Source organism: Astyanax mexicanus, chromosome 7 (assembly GCF_023375975.1).
Source record: "Astyanax mexicanus isolate ESR-SI-001 chromosome 7, AstMex3_surface, whole genome shotgun sequence".
Classification (NCBI taxonomy): domain Eukaryota; kingdom Metazoa; phylum Chordata; class Actinopteri; order Characiformes; family Acestrorhamphidae; genus Astyanax; species Astyanax mexicanus.
In genome coordinates, this window is record NC_064414.1 from 54862836 (window position 1) to 54880470 (window position 17635).

Consider the following 17635-nt stretch of genomic DNA (forward strand, 5'->3'; position numbering starts at 1 on the left):
ACGCTGTAGTAGTGATGTTGGATGAGGCTGGTGGACAGTGTGCTAACGCTGTAGTAGTGATGTGGGATGAAGCTGGTAGACAGTGTGCTAACACTGTAGTAGTGATGTGGGATGAGGCTGGTAGACAGTGTGCTAACACTGTAGTAGTAATGTGGGATGAGACTGTAGACACTGTGCTAACACTGTAGTAGTGATGTGTTATGAGACTGGTAGACAGTGTGCTAACACTGTAGTAGTGATATGGAATGAGGCTGGTAGACAATGTGCTAACACTGTAGTAGTGATGTGGGATGAGACTGGTAGACAGTGTGCTAACACTGTAGTAGTGATGTGTTATGAGACTGGTAGACAGTGTGCTAACACTGTAGTAGTGATGTGGGATGAAGCTGGTAGACAGTGTGCTAACACTGTAGTAGTGATGTGGGATAGGGCTGGTAGACAGTGTGCTAACACTGTAGTAGTGATGTTGGATGAGGCTGGTAGACAGTGTGCTAACACTGTAGTAGTGATGTGGGATGAAGCTGGTAGACAGTGTGATAACAACACTGTAGTAGTGATGTGAGATGAGGCTGGTAGACAGTGTGCTAACACTGTAGTAGTGATGTTGGATGAGGCTGGTAGACAGTGTGCTAACACTGTAGTAGTGATGTGGGATGAAGCTGGTAGACAGTGTGATAACAACACTGTAGTAGTGATGTGAGATGAGGCTGGTAGACAGTGTGCTAACACTGTAGTAGTGATGTGTTATGAGACTGGTAGACAGTGTGCTAACGCTGTAGTAGTGATATGGAATGAGGCTGGTAGACAGTGTGCTAATACTTCAGTAGTGATGTTAGATGAGGCCCATAGCCAGAATGCAGTCTGGAGATAAATAAATACAGAACAATCCTGGAGAAAGAAAAGCTGTTGGAGGCTGTACAAGACTTGAGACCTTCCAGCAAGACGATGACCCTAAACATACAGCCAGAGCTGCAGTGGAGCTGTATTGGTTGAGATCAGAGAATATTCATGTGTTAGAATGATCCAGTTAAAGTCCTAAAGACCTAAATCTCATTGATCTTCTGTGGAAAGACATGAAAACTGCTGTTCACAGACGCTCTCCATCCAACCTGTCTGATCTTCAGCTGTTTTATAAAGAAGAATGGAGTAGAATCTCAGTCTCTAGATGATCAAAGCTGATAGAGACAGACCCTAAAAGACCTGCAGCTTTAATTGTAGCGAAAGGTGGCTCTACTAAGTGTTTATACAAGGGAGCTGAATACTTTTGCATGTGGACCTTTTCAGATTATTATTTGATAAAAAAAAAATGTTTATAATTTTTTTTTTCCACTTCACAAGTTCACAATGCTACTTTGTGTTGGGCTATCACTTAAAATCTCAATAAAATAAATGTAAGGTTGTGATTGTTAGGTGGCAAAATGTGTAAAAGGTTAATGGGTATGAATACTTTTGCAAACCACATCTCCTTCTCTCTCTCTCTCTCTCTCTCTCTCTCTCTCTCTCTCCTGCTGCTACTGGGTCTGACTGGCTCCCCTCCCCCTCCGCCGGGTTTGTCTATGCTGAGATGACGTCATCTCGGATGTGCTAGCACAGCTCTTAGTGAGAGAGAGAGAGAGAGAGAGAGAGAGAGAGAATAAAGAGAGAGAGAGAGAGGTGGGACATCCCAACTCCAGTGACTCACTGGACCACTGCAGCTTCATTCACACACAGCACCTGTCCCAATTCAACACACTCATACATCCTAATGTGTGTGTGAGTGTGTGTATGAGAAAAAGAGAGAGTGAGACAGAGAGAAATAATCATTCTTGGGGTGTGCCATATCTTATTGTATGCAATAATAACATTTAATTGTCATTTTGTTGCAGTAGTGTATTCTTGAAGTATTTTATTTATTCAGTGTTTTTGTCATATCGCCAAAAGTATCGTTATCGTGAAAATACCATGAAATATTTAGATATTATTTTAGGCAATATCACCCACCTCTAGTTTATATGTTGCGGGACAGAGTTGGTGTAGTGTAGTGGCCAGGGCATCATACTCACTCCAGTCTGAAACTGGTGCTGAAGAGAGGAGTCAAATCCATCCATCCAGATCTTTACATACCTGGTTGTATGTTTTATTTGCTGGATGACTGGAGTGAGGTGGATACCCCTTCTAATTCAATGTAAATCTAATTAACTGATCCTGTTCAACAAAAGTAACCCTTAAGGCTTTTTTTTTACACCTGTAGTTGTGAAAGTTTCTATGGTCTGCATCAGTTGATGAGTTTGTTTATTTGGAGCGTTTCTCCCTCTGTTTGGTTGGGTTTCACACGAGCTTAAACTTAAACGCAGCAAAATACGCACCAATAAATCACGAGAGCACACTCCTCTGATTGGTCAGAGCTGTCTGGCATGGGAGCAAGAAAGTAAATAAAGTGATCCAGCGGTCTAAAGCGCTGCCACTATGAGCGGGAGGTTGCAGGTTCGAACCCCCGCTCATGCAGCTTTGCCATCAGCTGCCGGCGCTCAGAGGGAGCACAATTGGCTCTGCTCCCTCCGGGTGGGTAGATGGCGCTCTCTCCCATCACGCTTAAGGTGGCGCAGGGCGGCACAAGGCGTCTGTGAGCGGATGAATCTGAACCTAGCCGCTGTGCTTTCCTCTGAGCACGCTAGCTACTCAGGCAATGATTAATCAGCAGAAGCTCGAAAAAAGGGGTGATTGACTTCACACGTGTCGGAGGAGGCGTGTGCTCGTCCGCATCCTCCAAGAGTCGCAGGTGCCACCAGTGATGGGGACGCACAAAGGGGTGGGACAATTGGATATCCAAATTGGGAGAAAATGGGGAAAAATATAATAATAAAGTTTCAGTGTGTATATTTGTATATTTGTGCAGTGTGAAGCTGCTTTAACACAGAACTCTAAAAATGTGCCGCTGTGCTTTTAAACACAGTGTTTTTTATGGGATGTGTGGCGCAGATCTACACGTAGTAAACAGAGAGTTGCACAGTGGATAACACCACTGCATGCCAGTGAGCTACCATATCAAGTGGGAGACTGCGGTTCAATTCCCAATCTGGGTGACTATACTGCTTTACACTCACACTGAGTCCATGGGCAAGACTCTTAACAGTACATTGGCCGTCCTCTGTAATAGGAAATGATTATAAATGTAATTGTATAGTGAGGCAGAGTGATTTATGATTATGAATACTGAGTTATGTTAGCATAGTAAAGAATATTAAGGTATGGCAAGGTATAGTATAACAAACCTCTTCCCAAAAAAGGCTAATTACATAACCAAGGAGACTCTAACCCCCAGCTTATATTCCATAAATGTAACATCACAAATAATACTGTATGAACAAAATATATATTCACACTCAAAACTATTTATAACTCAATTTATAGGAAAATAATAAAAATTAAAAAGGACTGAACTCACCTGCTGAATAGTTAAAGTTCTTTAAAGTGTTGATTCACAGGAGTAGAAGTTGACCAGTCTGAATCCATGCAGAGTGATTACCTGTGATTCATCTTCATCCTCAGCACGCATGAGACAGACCAATACAGCAGGAAACTGGGCTCCAAGAATCTCCGTTTTACTGTCCACAGTCCATCCAAACTCAAGACAAGAGAGTAGTACACAAAACATCATCTACAAATAAAAAACAACATTAATATCACACCAAAGCACATAGTTTATCTGTATAAACACATTCATTCGTTTATTCTGTTCTACTTACACTTATGTTTCCCAAAAGATGGACAAAATATTCAAACATCCACAATAACAGCAAACAAACTGTTTGTAACAGACTGTACCTTAACAACGACCACTGCTTATCCTAAGACGTGAGCTTGGACTGAAGGTAGCCCTGTGATGATAAGAGAATAACATTAGACCAAAATCTATGTGACCAGGAGTCATTTTGTTTAATTTAAGTGAGTAAAGAAGAAAAATGAACTTAAACCTGCTGTACTTAAAATGACCTCTAAATCTATGCAACCATGAGACATGATTAAAACAGTGAGGTACACTGAGGTAAAGTGAAGTATGGTGAAGTATAGTGAGGTATGGTGTGGTGAGGTACAGTGAGATATGGTTAAGTACAGTGTGTGAGGTATGGTGAAGTATAGTGAGGTATGGTTAAGTATGGTGTGGTGAGGTATAGTGAGGTATGGTGAAGTATAGTGAGGTATGGTTAAGTATGGTGTGGTGAGGTATAGTGAGGTATGGTGAAGTATAGTGAGGTATGGTTAAGTATGGTGTGGTGAGGTTTGGTGAGGTATGGTAAAGTATAGTGAGGTATGGTGAAGTATAGTGAGGTATGGTTAAGTATGGTGTGGTGAGGTTTGGTGAGGTATGGTAAAGTATAGTGAGGTATGGTGAAGTATAGTGAGGTATGGTTAAGTATGGTGTGCTGAGGTATAGTGAGGGACGGTTAAGTATAGAGTGGTGAAGCATGGTGAAGTATAGTGAAGTATTGTTAAGTATAGTGTTGTGAAGTATAGTGAGCTATGGTGAAGGATAGTGAGGTATGGTTAAGTATGGTGTGCTGAGATATAGTGAGGTATGGTTTAGTATAGTGTGGTGAGGTATAGTGAGGAATGGTGAGGTATAGTGAGTTATATTGAGATATAGTAAGGTGTTCTGAGGTATAGTAAAGTAAAGTGAGTTATGGTTAAGTATGGTGTGCTGAGGTATAGTGGGGTATGGTTAAGTGTGATGTGCTGAGGTATAGTGAAGTGAGTTGAAGTATAGTGAAGTATACTGAGGTATAGTGAAGTGAGTTGAAGTATAGTGAAGTATACTGAGGTATAGTGAAGTGAGGTGAAGTATAGTGAAGTATACTGAGGTATTGTGAAGTGAGGTGAAGTATAGTGAAGTATACTGAGGTATAGTGAAGTGAGGTGAAGTATAGTGAAGTATACTGAGGTATAGTGAAGTGAGGTGAAGTATAGTGAAGTATAGTGAAGTATAGTGAAGTATAGTGAAGTATACTGAGGTATTGTGAAGTGAGGTGAAGTATAGTGAAGTGAGGTGAAGTATAGTGAAGTATACTGAGGTATAGTGAGGTAAGGTGAAGTATAGTGAGGTATGGTTAAGTATGGTGAGGTATAGTGAGGTGTGGTGAGGTAGCTGCTGTCCACTCTCAGCTGTCTCTCAGGTGACAAACATTTCTCTCTTTCTCTCTCTGCTGTGTGACTGTGCTGTAGTTTTAAGGTCTATAGGATCTGCAGGAGTGTGTGTCTCTGTGTGTGTGTGTCTGTGTGTGTGTATGTGTGTGTGTGTGTGTGTGTGTGTGTGTGTGTGTGTAGCATGGTGCTGAGGAGCCAGAGAGGGAGCAACTGGGATGCGTTGCCACGACGACCAAATTCAGCAAGCCGCCCACCAGCCTGAGAGACTGTGTGTGTGTGAGTGTGTGAGTGTGAGCTCAGCTGTGATTGGTCACACCCCTCCTGTCTTTGTATGAGGTGAAGCATTCTGGGTAAACTGTCACAGCCTGAGGGGAGGGGCATATCTCTCTCTGTCTTGCTTTCTTTCCCTCTCTTTTTATATCACTCTCTTTCTATCACTCTCTCTCTACTCATATCACACACTCTATCACTCTCTCAATCTCTCCATATATATATATGGATATATCTACCTATCTAGATATGTATATTACTCTCTTTGTATATCTTTCTTTCTCTCTTTATCTCATTTTTTCACTTTTATATGTATCTATCCCTTTTTATATATAAGTTTTTGATACTCCCTCTCTTTCTTCCTATCCCCTTCTCTTATTATCTTTCCATCTCTTTTTTATCCCACTCTCTCTCTCTCTCTCTCTCTCTCTCTCTCTCTCTCTCTCTCTCTCTCTCTCTCTCTGTCTCTGTCTCTCGCTCCCCTTCTCCCCCGCCCTCTTACTAAAGTAAAAGCAATAAAACCGGTGATGCTGAAGCGTGTGAGGGTGTGTGTGAGTGTGTGTGTGCGTTGCGGCTGCTGCGCTATGGTTGTGCTCTGACCCGCAGACACGCCGCTGTAGGCTCTGCTGTGGACGTGTGTGTGTGTGTGTGTGTCATCACTCCAGGATCACCTACACACTCACCTTTACGCTATACACACACTCACACACAGCACACACATGAAGGCGTGGTGGACATTAAAGGACCATCGTTAAGCTCTTTTACACACACACACACACACACACACACACACACACACACACACTCAGCTGCTTCGTGTGGATGATGTCATTCTGCATCCTGCAGTGCTGGCGGCACACGTTCTCCCACGCTGCTCTGAGGTCAGTTCTGTAGGTTCTGGAGTAAATGGTGAGGCTGGTGCATGTGTTACGTTCCTGTTGGTTTTAATGGTTCTGCTGGTGTTAATGGGTCCTGCATGGTTGTGATGGTAGACCAGTAGCTATGCTACTGAGATTTATTACACTCGGGATGTCCCGATCTGGTCCAGCGCATCAGAATCAGGGCAGATTCTGGCTTTTTTAGCACGATCCTTTGTTTTTGCTGCTGTACTATAGAGATTGACTGCATCTTAATTGCATCCTAATTGCAATAAACATTATTGATGTGTTAAAGACACTCGGATAAAAACCAAACTGTGATGTTTAAGACAAAAACTTGGTCAGATCATCTCCAGAACATCAGGCAGGTCTTGTGGGGTGTTCCTGGTATGCAGTGGTCAGTATCCACCAATAGTAGCAGGGTCATGGGCGCCCAGTGCTCATGCTTCAGTGGGTCAGGTCTGTTTTGGCTGCACAAACACTTATACTATAAAAGAATATACTATATACTGCACCTTACCTTAATAGTTCAGGTTTGGTAGGTTAGTTCACTAAATATTAGTGTATTAACTTGTTTTGTATTTACAGAAAGTGATTAAGTGTTAAGATTTTTGCTTTTATTAACACCGAACTTACATATCGTTGTCTGACACTTTTTTTCAAATATTGTTCCAGTAGCTCCTCCCTCTCCATTTTTTATTGTACTACAACAGTGTGCATCATGACAAGAATCAAATACTGACCGGTCTGTCACTCTGGTCTGGTCTGATCCAAGAATCGCTGGTCTGTAATTCCAGGTTGTGCTTCTCCATCAGCAGCCGGAGTCCGAGAGAGTACTGAGCTCTGGCTACCTGGTAATGGGTTCCTAATGCTGTTGGGTAATTGGCCTTCCAAGCTGGGGAGAAAATTGGATTAAAAATGAAAAAATAAATTAAAATAAATACAATTTTATTAAAAAAAATCTGAGTGTACTATGTTTTCACATTTTTATATACACTACATACTTCATACTCAACAACTAATTAGTATACAGGGGTTGGACATTGAAACTGAAACACCTGTCATTTTAGTGTTTGAGGCTATTGGAGCAGCCTGGTGGCTAATCTTTATGAATTACACATTGCACCAGTAAGAGCAGAGTGTGAAGGTTCAATTAGCAGGGTAAGAGCACAGTTCTGCACTAAATATTGCAATGCACACAACATTATGGGAGACATACCAGAGTTCAAAAGAGGACAAATTGTTGGTGCACGTCTTGCTGGAGCATCTGTGACCAAGACAGCAAGTCTTTGTGATGTATCAAGAGCCACGGTATCCAGGGTAATGTCAGCATACCACCAAGAAGGACGAACCACATCCAACAGGATTAACTGTGGACGCTGTAAGAGGAAGCTGTCTGAAAGGGATGTTCGGGTGCCAAACCGAATTGTATCCAAAAAACATAAAACCACGGCTGCCCTAATCACGCAGAATTCAATGTGCACCTCAACTCTCCTGTTTCCACCAGAACTGTCTGTCGGGACATTAAATTATTGTGCTCTAAAACCAGGTGTTTCAGTTTCATTATCCAACACCTGTAACTTATAAGTACGCAATTGAGAAGTGTTCTCTCTAGAGCTATAACACCTGATACTGCTACAGGAAATTAATCATGGGTGTGGTTCATTTTGGGCGTAACATGAAATAAACCAATCAGTGTGTCACTTGCTCATCATTCCCTTTAAGAGTCCGGTGAGCTCTGACTTTGGCGGATTGCTATTTTAACGGTGCAGCTACCTGGACGTGTCAAAGGAAACTGAGCTGTTATTTTATTTACTATTCTGTTTATTGTTGATGTAAAAGTTGGGTTTGTGCTGCTGTGTGTTCATGTGTGTGTAATAAGTGGGGGTGTACGCTCGGCTTGGTGTGCCTGTGTTACCGAGATAGTGATGAACGTCTGACTGTTGGCGTCTGTCTAGGTTGTATTCAGTCAGTGGAGCTCCTGTGTTTTCTGTTACCAAGATAAACAAAAAAAAAACTCCAGAAATTTACCTGAACACACCTCATTTCCAGAACACCACGCCCATCAGTGTAGCTCTGTTGCTATTTAAACGATGGAGGCCGAAGACATGAAAATAGACTCTTGGCGAGGTGTAAGATAGCAATGAACATTATGACGTGCCATAATGGTGTAAAATAGGTACACCAACCTTGTTGTAGCGATGTGGGGATTAACGAGGTATTATAAATAAGCCTGGTTCACCATCATTCTAACACCATGGCTGCTATGTTGGATATTTCCATTAGCAGGTGTGCTAATTCTGCAGTAGCCATGTTTGACAAGACCGATAGCTGCCGATAAAAATCCTACAACTGGTACAGATGAGACCCTGTACACTCAGTGGTGCTGATTTAGCGATACAGCAAATGGAAAATGAAGCTCTGACTGTCGATATTCACCAGATTTTACTGGGATAAACTGTCCAGTTATAAGTAAGTAACTAAGACATAACCTTTCTTGTCCTTAACCTCGACTCTCTGGGGTCACACACACACACACACACACACACACACTGATATGATCAGTCCTGTATCAGCGTTCTGTGCTATGAGCTAACTGTGTTAATAATCCCATTTAACCGTTATCAGCTCTGCCGGATCTCTCAGGTGTTCTGGACCGCAGCTCTGTGTCTGTTCTGATCCATATTAGTCTGATCTCTGTAATTCTGTAGAGCCGTTATTAAATCCAGTCTGCAGTCGGGTGATTTAATAGCGCTGGATTGAGTTTTACTGCACTCTGTGTTTCTGTACTAATCTAATATCAGTGTGTGTTTTGGGGGGGTGATATTGACATGTGCGCTGTAGCTGAATATGCTGAATCATCAGTCGTCTAAGGTCACAACCAAACCCAACACACACATCAGTCCACTGACATGCCAAAAGTCATGGGACATGTTTTGTGTGCATTAACTTATACCATGTCCCTTAAACGCTTGAATATGTGGGCGGGGTCTCCTGTACTGACGGTTCTGAGCTTCAGAGCTGAGTCGTTTCTCTTGGATAGGATGATCTAGTGTTAGTTTATCCTCTATTAAATGGTAAAAGCAGTAGGGGTGTAACGGTACGTTTTTTTTTTAGGAATCGTCACGGTACAGGGGTCACGGTTCAGTTCGTGTAAAAGCATGAAGATTGCACGGTACACAGGCAGTCTATAGGCGACTTGTGGATCCAATGAACGCAATGCAAAACTAATGTTCACAGGAGTTTCAGGCTGGAGTACACAAACAGAGAGCGCACGCAGAATTGCAGATAATTCAAAGTGTCCACACACCGTCTCTGCACTGACATTGCACCCTGCCATAGAAAACTAATGGTCGCATGTCACTTCCCAGTGTGAACGCAGGGTTAGGCGCTCGTACTGTCTCTCACTCGCTCTCTCTCTCTATGAGGTATTATAATACAATACAAATGATCTAGTCTGCCAGACTTAAACCACACTACACTATTATTACTGTCCCTCTCACAATAATACTGGGAAATACCAGCATAAAAAAATCATGATTTTTAATTCAAGTGATAGCACCATTAATATGATTTAACATTGACAATCTAAAGCACCATAATCATGCTCACCATTTGTTTGTTTGTTCCAGCCTCTCATAATGACAAGAGGAGGGAACCCTGGTTTCAAGTGTTTAGTAAAACAGCTCGAGCCCCGTTACAACATTCCATCCCAAAAAAAAAACAACCATGGGGTTTATACCGAGGTGTGAACCGAACCATGAATTTTCTGTATTGTTACTAAGGATGGGCGATATGGTCCTAATATAATATCAAGATATTTTGTGGTATTTTGTTGTGATAACGATACTCTTGGCGATATGACAAGACATTGAATTTAAAAAAAAAATCTTCTAGAACATACTACTGCACCAAAATTAAAATTGAATTGTATTATTGCATACGATATGATATGGCACACCCCTAACTGAGATATTAAAAAATACAAGAATTTTATCAGATTTGTAACAGAACTCAATGATCCAGAAATCATGATACTAATAATAATGCAATCCAAATATATTCATATATTCAGGATTAAAGTAAAATAAATGGTACTAGACAGATATAATCTAAAGTCTCTAGTAGATATATAATGGGGAAATAGTGTAAATTTTTCTTTTGCTAAAAACATAAAAAAGTTGTACCCTGATGTGATAATTTGGGGTGGGTGATATGGCACCATATTTCAGAGTATAATTCTAAAATGCTGGCGATATTATTGCGTACGATACAATATGGGACCCCCCCTAACTGTTACACCCCTAAAGAGCAGACATACGGGCATCTGGATGTATGGCGTTTTAAATTAAGCTCCTTCAACCACAGATGCAGCCCCCCTTTTCTGGAAAGTGGTGGATATAAGTTAAATGAGCCCAAATTAAACCCAACATTTTTCAGTAAAGAGAGCATTAAAACTGAGCTTTTAAAAAAAAAACAAATAGGTATGCTTGAATGAGCAAAATCTGTTCAGAACAATATTAATTAACATTGCAACACTGAAGAAGAAGAGAAAAAATGATATTTATTACAAGTTCAGGTTGGGCCTCGGGTCGGGTCAGTTTGGGCAGAGAATCTGAGCTCTAAAGCAGACACACTAAAGGAAAATACAACCAGGGGTCTTAATACTGTAATTTTACTGTACTATCTTACTTATTACGTTTTATTATCACTGTGGATGTAACTTATATCAATGGTCCGCTGCTTCAACAGAAGATCTAATACAAATAATGCAAAGCAAACAAACATGTATTGTACTGGTGGAGACAACCAAGGATCTGTGCATGAAGGTACCATGGTGCAATGCTACATTAACTTAAGTGCTGTGCAGTTTCAGCAGGACAATGCTTATACACAAACTGCTGCTCTTTTAAGAGCTTACCCGGAAGACACTGCAGATACTAGACTATGTCCACCTGCTGTATCTCCAGATCTTTCCCTGATTATAGAAAATGTGTGGGATGTGTTTCTATTGGACGCTCTATCAACACTCCTATACCCCACCACACAATCTGCAGCAACTGTGTACAGAGAATATTGGAGTTATTATGGGATGTATTATCACAGGAGGAACATTAGGAACCTCTACCACTCTCTACATGCTAAGATATCTGGCATGTTGCAGCGTTACACAAGCATTACCTACTACTTCTGTATGTGTAGTTTTTTACCCATATCAGCCAAAATTTATAATCATTTATTGTTCCTGCTAACGTTTATCTTCCTTCTGTATAGCATTATAATCCCACACTTCCTTCTGGGTGCAGGTATCTTTCTGCTGATGAGAATATACAGCTCTGTAAAAAAATAAGACAGCACTTAAAATGAAGAGTTTCTTTGATTTTACAAATTGAAAACCGCTGGAATATAATCAAGAGGAAGATAAATGATCGCAAGCCATCAAACCACCAAACTGAACTGCTTGAATTTTTGCACCAGAAGTAAAGCAGCATAAAGTTATCCAAAAGCAGTGTGTAAGACTGGTGGAGGAGGACATGATGCCAAGATGCATGAAAAAATTGATTAAAAAACACCAGGGTTATTCCACCAAATATTGATTTCTGAACTCTTAAAACTTTATGAATATGAACTTGTTTTCTTTGCATTATTTGAGGTCTGAAAGCTCTGCATCTTTTTTGTTATTTCAGCCATTTCTCATTTTCTTTAAATAAATGCTCTAAATGAGAATATTTTTATTTGTAATTTGGGAGAAATGCTGTCTGTAGTTTATAGAATAAAACAACAATGTTCATTTTACTCAAACATAAACCTATAAATAGCAAAATCAGAGAAACTGATTCATAAACTGAAGTGCTTTTCTTTTTCAGAGCTGTGTATTATTATTTTTTAGAACTTGCCTTAATTCCCACCTCTCTCTCTCTCTCTCTCTCTCTCTCTCTCTCTCTCTCTCTCTCTACAGGTGATGTGTCTCCCATCAGCATGTCCCCAATCAGCCAGTCTCAGTTTATTCCGCTGGGAGAAATTCTGTGTTTGGCGATTTCGGCCATGAACTCCGCCCGCAAGCCCGTCACACAGGACGCCCTGATGGAGCACCTCACCACCTGCTTCCCAGGTACACACACACACACACACACACACACACAGTAAATTACCTGAATGCATCAGCATTCTCTAAAAATGTGCACACATTTGCTTATTGTACAAAGATCGTACAGGATTTGAGGTCAAACTAATGCACTAAATAAACTGAACTGTATGTTTTATGGACTCTCTTTATAATGAACGCTATCATCCACTTTAAACTTCACCCATTGGTGACAAACCTTACATTTACATTAATATTTACGGTATTTAGGATATACTCCTACCCAGAGCTACTTACAAAAGCTTCGTTTTTTACTTTGAAAATATGCATTGCTGGTTTGTAGAGACTAGAATCAGAAAGATACAACTATCTTCGATCATGTTTAAACACCTAAGAGCCAATTGTTAGTTTAGAAACTATTTAGCCTTAAGTCTTCAGTCGTTTGAAGACAGTGAGTGACTCTGCTGTTTCACCACTTCTGTGCAGGACAGAGATGAGTCAGTATGTCTCTGTTTTCTGTGGGACTTGAGGCATGGTCTTGGCCATTCCAAAACATTACTTTGGTAGAACGACTTGTGTGCTTAGGGTCGTTGTCTTGCTGAGTGATCCACCTTCTCTTGAGATTCAGTTCATTAACAGAATTTCTAATATTTTACTTAAGAATTCTCTGACATGTTTATCTTTATATTTACTTTAGGGTCTTTATATTTGACTTCTATAGGGTCAATCTGACGATGATTTAGAAAATTCTATAGGGTTCACCCAATTTCGAGCACCACTGTATGTATGAAGTGAAATTTCCAGTTTTATCACACATACAGCTCTGGAAAAGAAAAAAAAATTAAAAATGATGAGTTTATTTAATTTTACCATATTGAAAACTTCTGGAATATAATCAAGAGGAAGATGGATAATCACAGGCCATCAAACCAAACTGAACTGCTTGAATTTTTGCACCAGGAGTGAAGCAGCATAAAGTTATCCAAAAGCAGTGTGTAAGACTGGTGGAGGAGAACACGATGCCAAGATGCATGAAAACTGTGTTTTCAAACCAGGGTTATTTCGGCAAATATTGATTTCTGAACTCTTACAATTTTATGAATATGAACTTGTTTTCTTTGCATTATTTGAGGTCTGAAACCTCGGTATCTGTTTTGTTATTTCAGCCATTTCTCATTTTCTGCAAATAAATGCTCTAAATGAGAATATTTTTATTTTGGAATTTGGGAGAAATTTCTGTCAGGCCCAGATTTGAGAAGTCCTCCTGTAGAGGCTTTTATTTTGAAGAGCGTATGTTTGAGCCTCTGTAGCGTTGGTTAGACGTGTCGAGTGAGGCAGATCGTAACACAGAACTGCGCAACAGTGATTCATGGTGCTGACCGCCCGACCAGCGCTGCTGCGCCTCTTCAGGAATAACAACCCCAGCACAAATCCATAATCAATATTTTGCTGACGAGGGTCTTGTAGCTGGGTGATGTCATCCTGGTGCTGTCCATCATGCTGCACTGTGGGAAGTGCGGAGTAGGCAGAGTTGGCAGGCGGGGAAATGACATCACTGCTTTTATTTTCCTGTTTTTGGACTCAGTCTGGGTGGAAAGTGGGAGGCAGCGTGACGCCTGGGACTGCTTATATTTAGCGAGTGTACACAATTATAATGTACGAGTAAAGAGTTATTCATACTAGGGCTGAACGATATGGCCTAGATTTTTCACATATTTTTAAATATACTAAATATACTATACTATACCATGAATGTCTTTTTCTATTGCGTTTAACTACAATTAAAAATATTTTAATATTGTTAATATCACAGTAGAAAAATCAAGTACCGCCACTACGATCAGGAAATCATCGGTTCGAATCCTGTTTATGCAGCTAGACATCAGCTGCCGGAGCCCGGAGAGAGCACAGTTGGTCTTGCTCTCTCTGGATAGGTACAGTAGATGGCGCTGTCTCTTTCCCCTCATCACTTCTAGGGTGATGTGGATCAGCACAAGGCTGCGTCTGTGAGCTGATGTATCCGAACCGAGTCGCTGCGCTTTCCTCCGAGCGTTAGCGCTGTGACGCTACTCGATAATGCTACAGCATCAGCAGCAGCTCAAAAAGAGGCAGAGTCTGACTTCACATGTATGGAGGAGGCGTGTGCTAGTCTTCACACTACTGGTGTTGGAGCATCACTAGTGATAGGGTCCTAGAGTCCTAATGAGTGGGTTGACTAATTGGCTGTGTAAATTGGGGAGAAAATGGGAAAAAAATATAAATAAATTAATAAAAAAGAAAGAAAAAACAATACAATACAGTACAATACAATAGAATAATCTTTTTCAGCAGTGCTACTTTAATCATGAATATATTTTTTCACCCATTACAAAATGCTGGAGCCAACAAACTGCAGGTTTAAGTTCAATTTTACTCTTGACTCTAATTAATTAAATAAAATAAAACATTAACCAATTATCACACTCATTATCAGTTTACTCAGTTCGCTACCTCCCTACAGACGGGTGATTTTAAAGCTGAAACACACAAATTGTACAAGGCTGGAATAGTACCATTAGCTAAGCTAATTTAACCTTAGCATTTGTTTATTTACCAATGTTTAGCTTGCTAGCAACATATAACTAGAGTACCACTGCTTCAATAAATGTACAATTAGAATTGGCACTGTTTACATACATTTATGATTAAACTAACACTGCAAAGGTACCAAGCTAAATCAGAATAGCACTGCCGAACAGATTTATGATCAGAATTAGAACACTGCAATAATAACATGAGATGAGAATAATAACACTGCAAAAGTAAATGTATATTTAGAATTGCACTGCTAAGGTAAATGTATCGTGATTAGTTGGTATGTCTGCTGGGATATTAAATGCTACATTTTCAATAAACCTTTTTTGTAAGCTTGTAGATAATTGTTTTTTTTATTTAAAAAAATAGATAAACAAGCAGTTAAAGGAGGTTCTATGTTTATGATGTATAAAGCATCATTGTCCTTTTTTTAAATGCAGGATTATCTGGGATTGTCTTTAGATTTAGCAGGCTAGTAGTTTAGCAGTTAGCAGGTTAACTGTGAAATCCTGCAGTGTGGCATCTTCTTAATGGACACTGTGTTTTATATGTCACCATCTGCTGGTTGTTTGCAGTACTGCTTAATTCTGAATACAGGAACTGTCCAGCTCAGTGTGGAGCAGACTTCCTCTGCTATAGAATTATACAGCTTTATACACTTCAGTTTCTGAATCAGTTTCTCTGATTGTGCTATTTAAAGGTTTATGTTTGAGTAAAATGAACATTGTTGTTTTATTCTATAAACTACAGACAACATTTCTCCCAAATTCCAAATAAAAATATTCTCATTTAGAGCATTTATTTACAGAAAATGAGAAATGGCTAAAATAATAAAAAAGATGCAGAGCTTTCAGACCTCAAATAATGCAAAGAAAACAAGTTCATATTCATAAAGTTTTAAGAGTTCAGAAATCAATATTTGTTGGAATAACCCTGGTTTTTAATCAGAGTTTTCATGCATCTTGGCATCATGTTCTCCTCCACCAGTCTTACACACTGCTTTTGGATAACTTTATGCTGCTTTACTCCTGGTGCAAAAATTCAAGCAGTTCAGTTTGGTGGTTTGATGGTTTGTGATCATCCATCTTCCTCTTGATTATATTCCAGAGGTTTTCAAATTAGGTAAAATTAAAGTTATAAAAATGTCCAGAGTTCCTTTGGTGAGTTAGGAAAAGAACAGCGTATATTTACTAAACTTCTGGTTCCTGTAAATTGTTTGCATACACAGCTGTATTGGGACTCCTGCTCATTCCTTGTTTCTTCTCAAATCAAGTGTATTAAAAAGAGTTTTTAACATACTGTACCAGTCAAAAGTTTAACACACCTTTATTTCAGTGGTAATTCATCCAAACTATAAAGAAAAACGTAAAAGTGTAAAACAAAGCAGAATATGTTTTATATTTAACGTTCTTCAAAGTAGCTCCTCTTGCTTAGATAATCAGTTTTGCTGGATTTTCTCAGTCAGCTTTATGAGGTAGAATCACCTGGAATTCAGGCTTTCAGTTAACAGCTGTGCTGAACTCATCAAGAGTTAATTACTTGAATTTCTTGTCTCTTAATAAAGTGTTTGAGAGCATCAGTTAAAGTAAAGTTGTGAAGAGGTAGAGTTACAGGTATACAGTGAATAGCTCTATCTGAGTAATGTTCTAATCCAGATTCTGGCAAGAATTATTTAACTAAGTAAAGAAAAAAATACTTTAAGAAATGAAGGTCAGACAATCCGAAACATTTCAAGAACTTTGAAAGTAGCATCAAGTGCATGAAAAACGTTATGATGAAACTGGCTCTTATCAGGACCGTGCCAGGAAAGGAAGAGCGAGAGTTTCCTCTGTTGATCAGAGTTACCAGCCTCAGAAACCACAAGTTAACAAACAGCTCCCCAGATAAGATCACCTAAATACTTTTTTTTAAGTTACTACATGATTCCTTATGTGTTCCTTCATAATCTGAATTAATTTACTATTAATTTACTATGTAGGGAAAAAAAACATTAAATGAGAAGGTGTGTCCAAACCCCTGAGACCTATAGTATGTAAGTATTTGATGGTTATATAGGGGTGTAGTAAGTATCTGTCCATAACATTAGGACCATGTGTGCAGAAGGATTCCCCACCCCAGCAGAGACACAGCCAATGAGCATTCAGAATATACAGCTCGGCTCACAGAAACAGACCAATCATAGCACAGAGTGTGCAGACCTGACTGTGAGGAGTGCTGTGATTCGTCCTCACAGAGAGGAAGACGACAAAAAAAAAAACAAGAAAAAAGGCCAAGTCTCTACGGTTGCGTCATGTTGTTATGGCAACTGCTGGGGTATGATGTAATGGCGGGCAACACTTAACCCAGACTAGCTTATCTTCCTGCTTTATCCACGCCTGTGAGTGTGTATGTGTGTGTGTATATATGTATATATGTGTGCGAGTGTGTATAGCACGCATGTGTGTGTGTGTGTGTGTGTGTGTGTAGTAAAGCTGATTGAGGTAATATAAGGACCGGAGTGATGAGAGGACACAGTGTTCCCATGGTCTGTTTGGGTCATGTGATTGCCAGACTCTTGGATGTGATTGGTTGCTGTGCTGATGACCTTATCCTTTCCTGGGGCTGCACTTCAGGATACTTTCAAAGTTCTTGAGATTCTTCTTTTTGGATAGACTGATCTTCATTTCTTCTTAAAGTATTTTTTTCTTTATTTAGTTGAGTAGTTGTT

The 17635-nt window shown here is 39.9% G+C and overlaps 1 protein-coding gene across 2 annotated transcripts in view; it reads left to right on the plus strand.

Annotated features, from left to right (window-relative positions):
- The window catches only part of stox2a (storkhead box 2a), a 94312-nt gene that overhangs the window by 68491 nt on the left and 8186 nt on the right, over window positions 1-17635 (plus strand). For both annotated transcript variants that reach the window (XM_022665867.2, XM_022665868.2), the window contains exon 2: window positions 12229-12381. In XM_022665867.2, the coding sequence (XP_022521588.2) occupies window positions 12229-12381 (153 nt within the window). The remainder of the gene's footprint in view (window positions 1-12228; window positions 12382-17635) is intronic.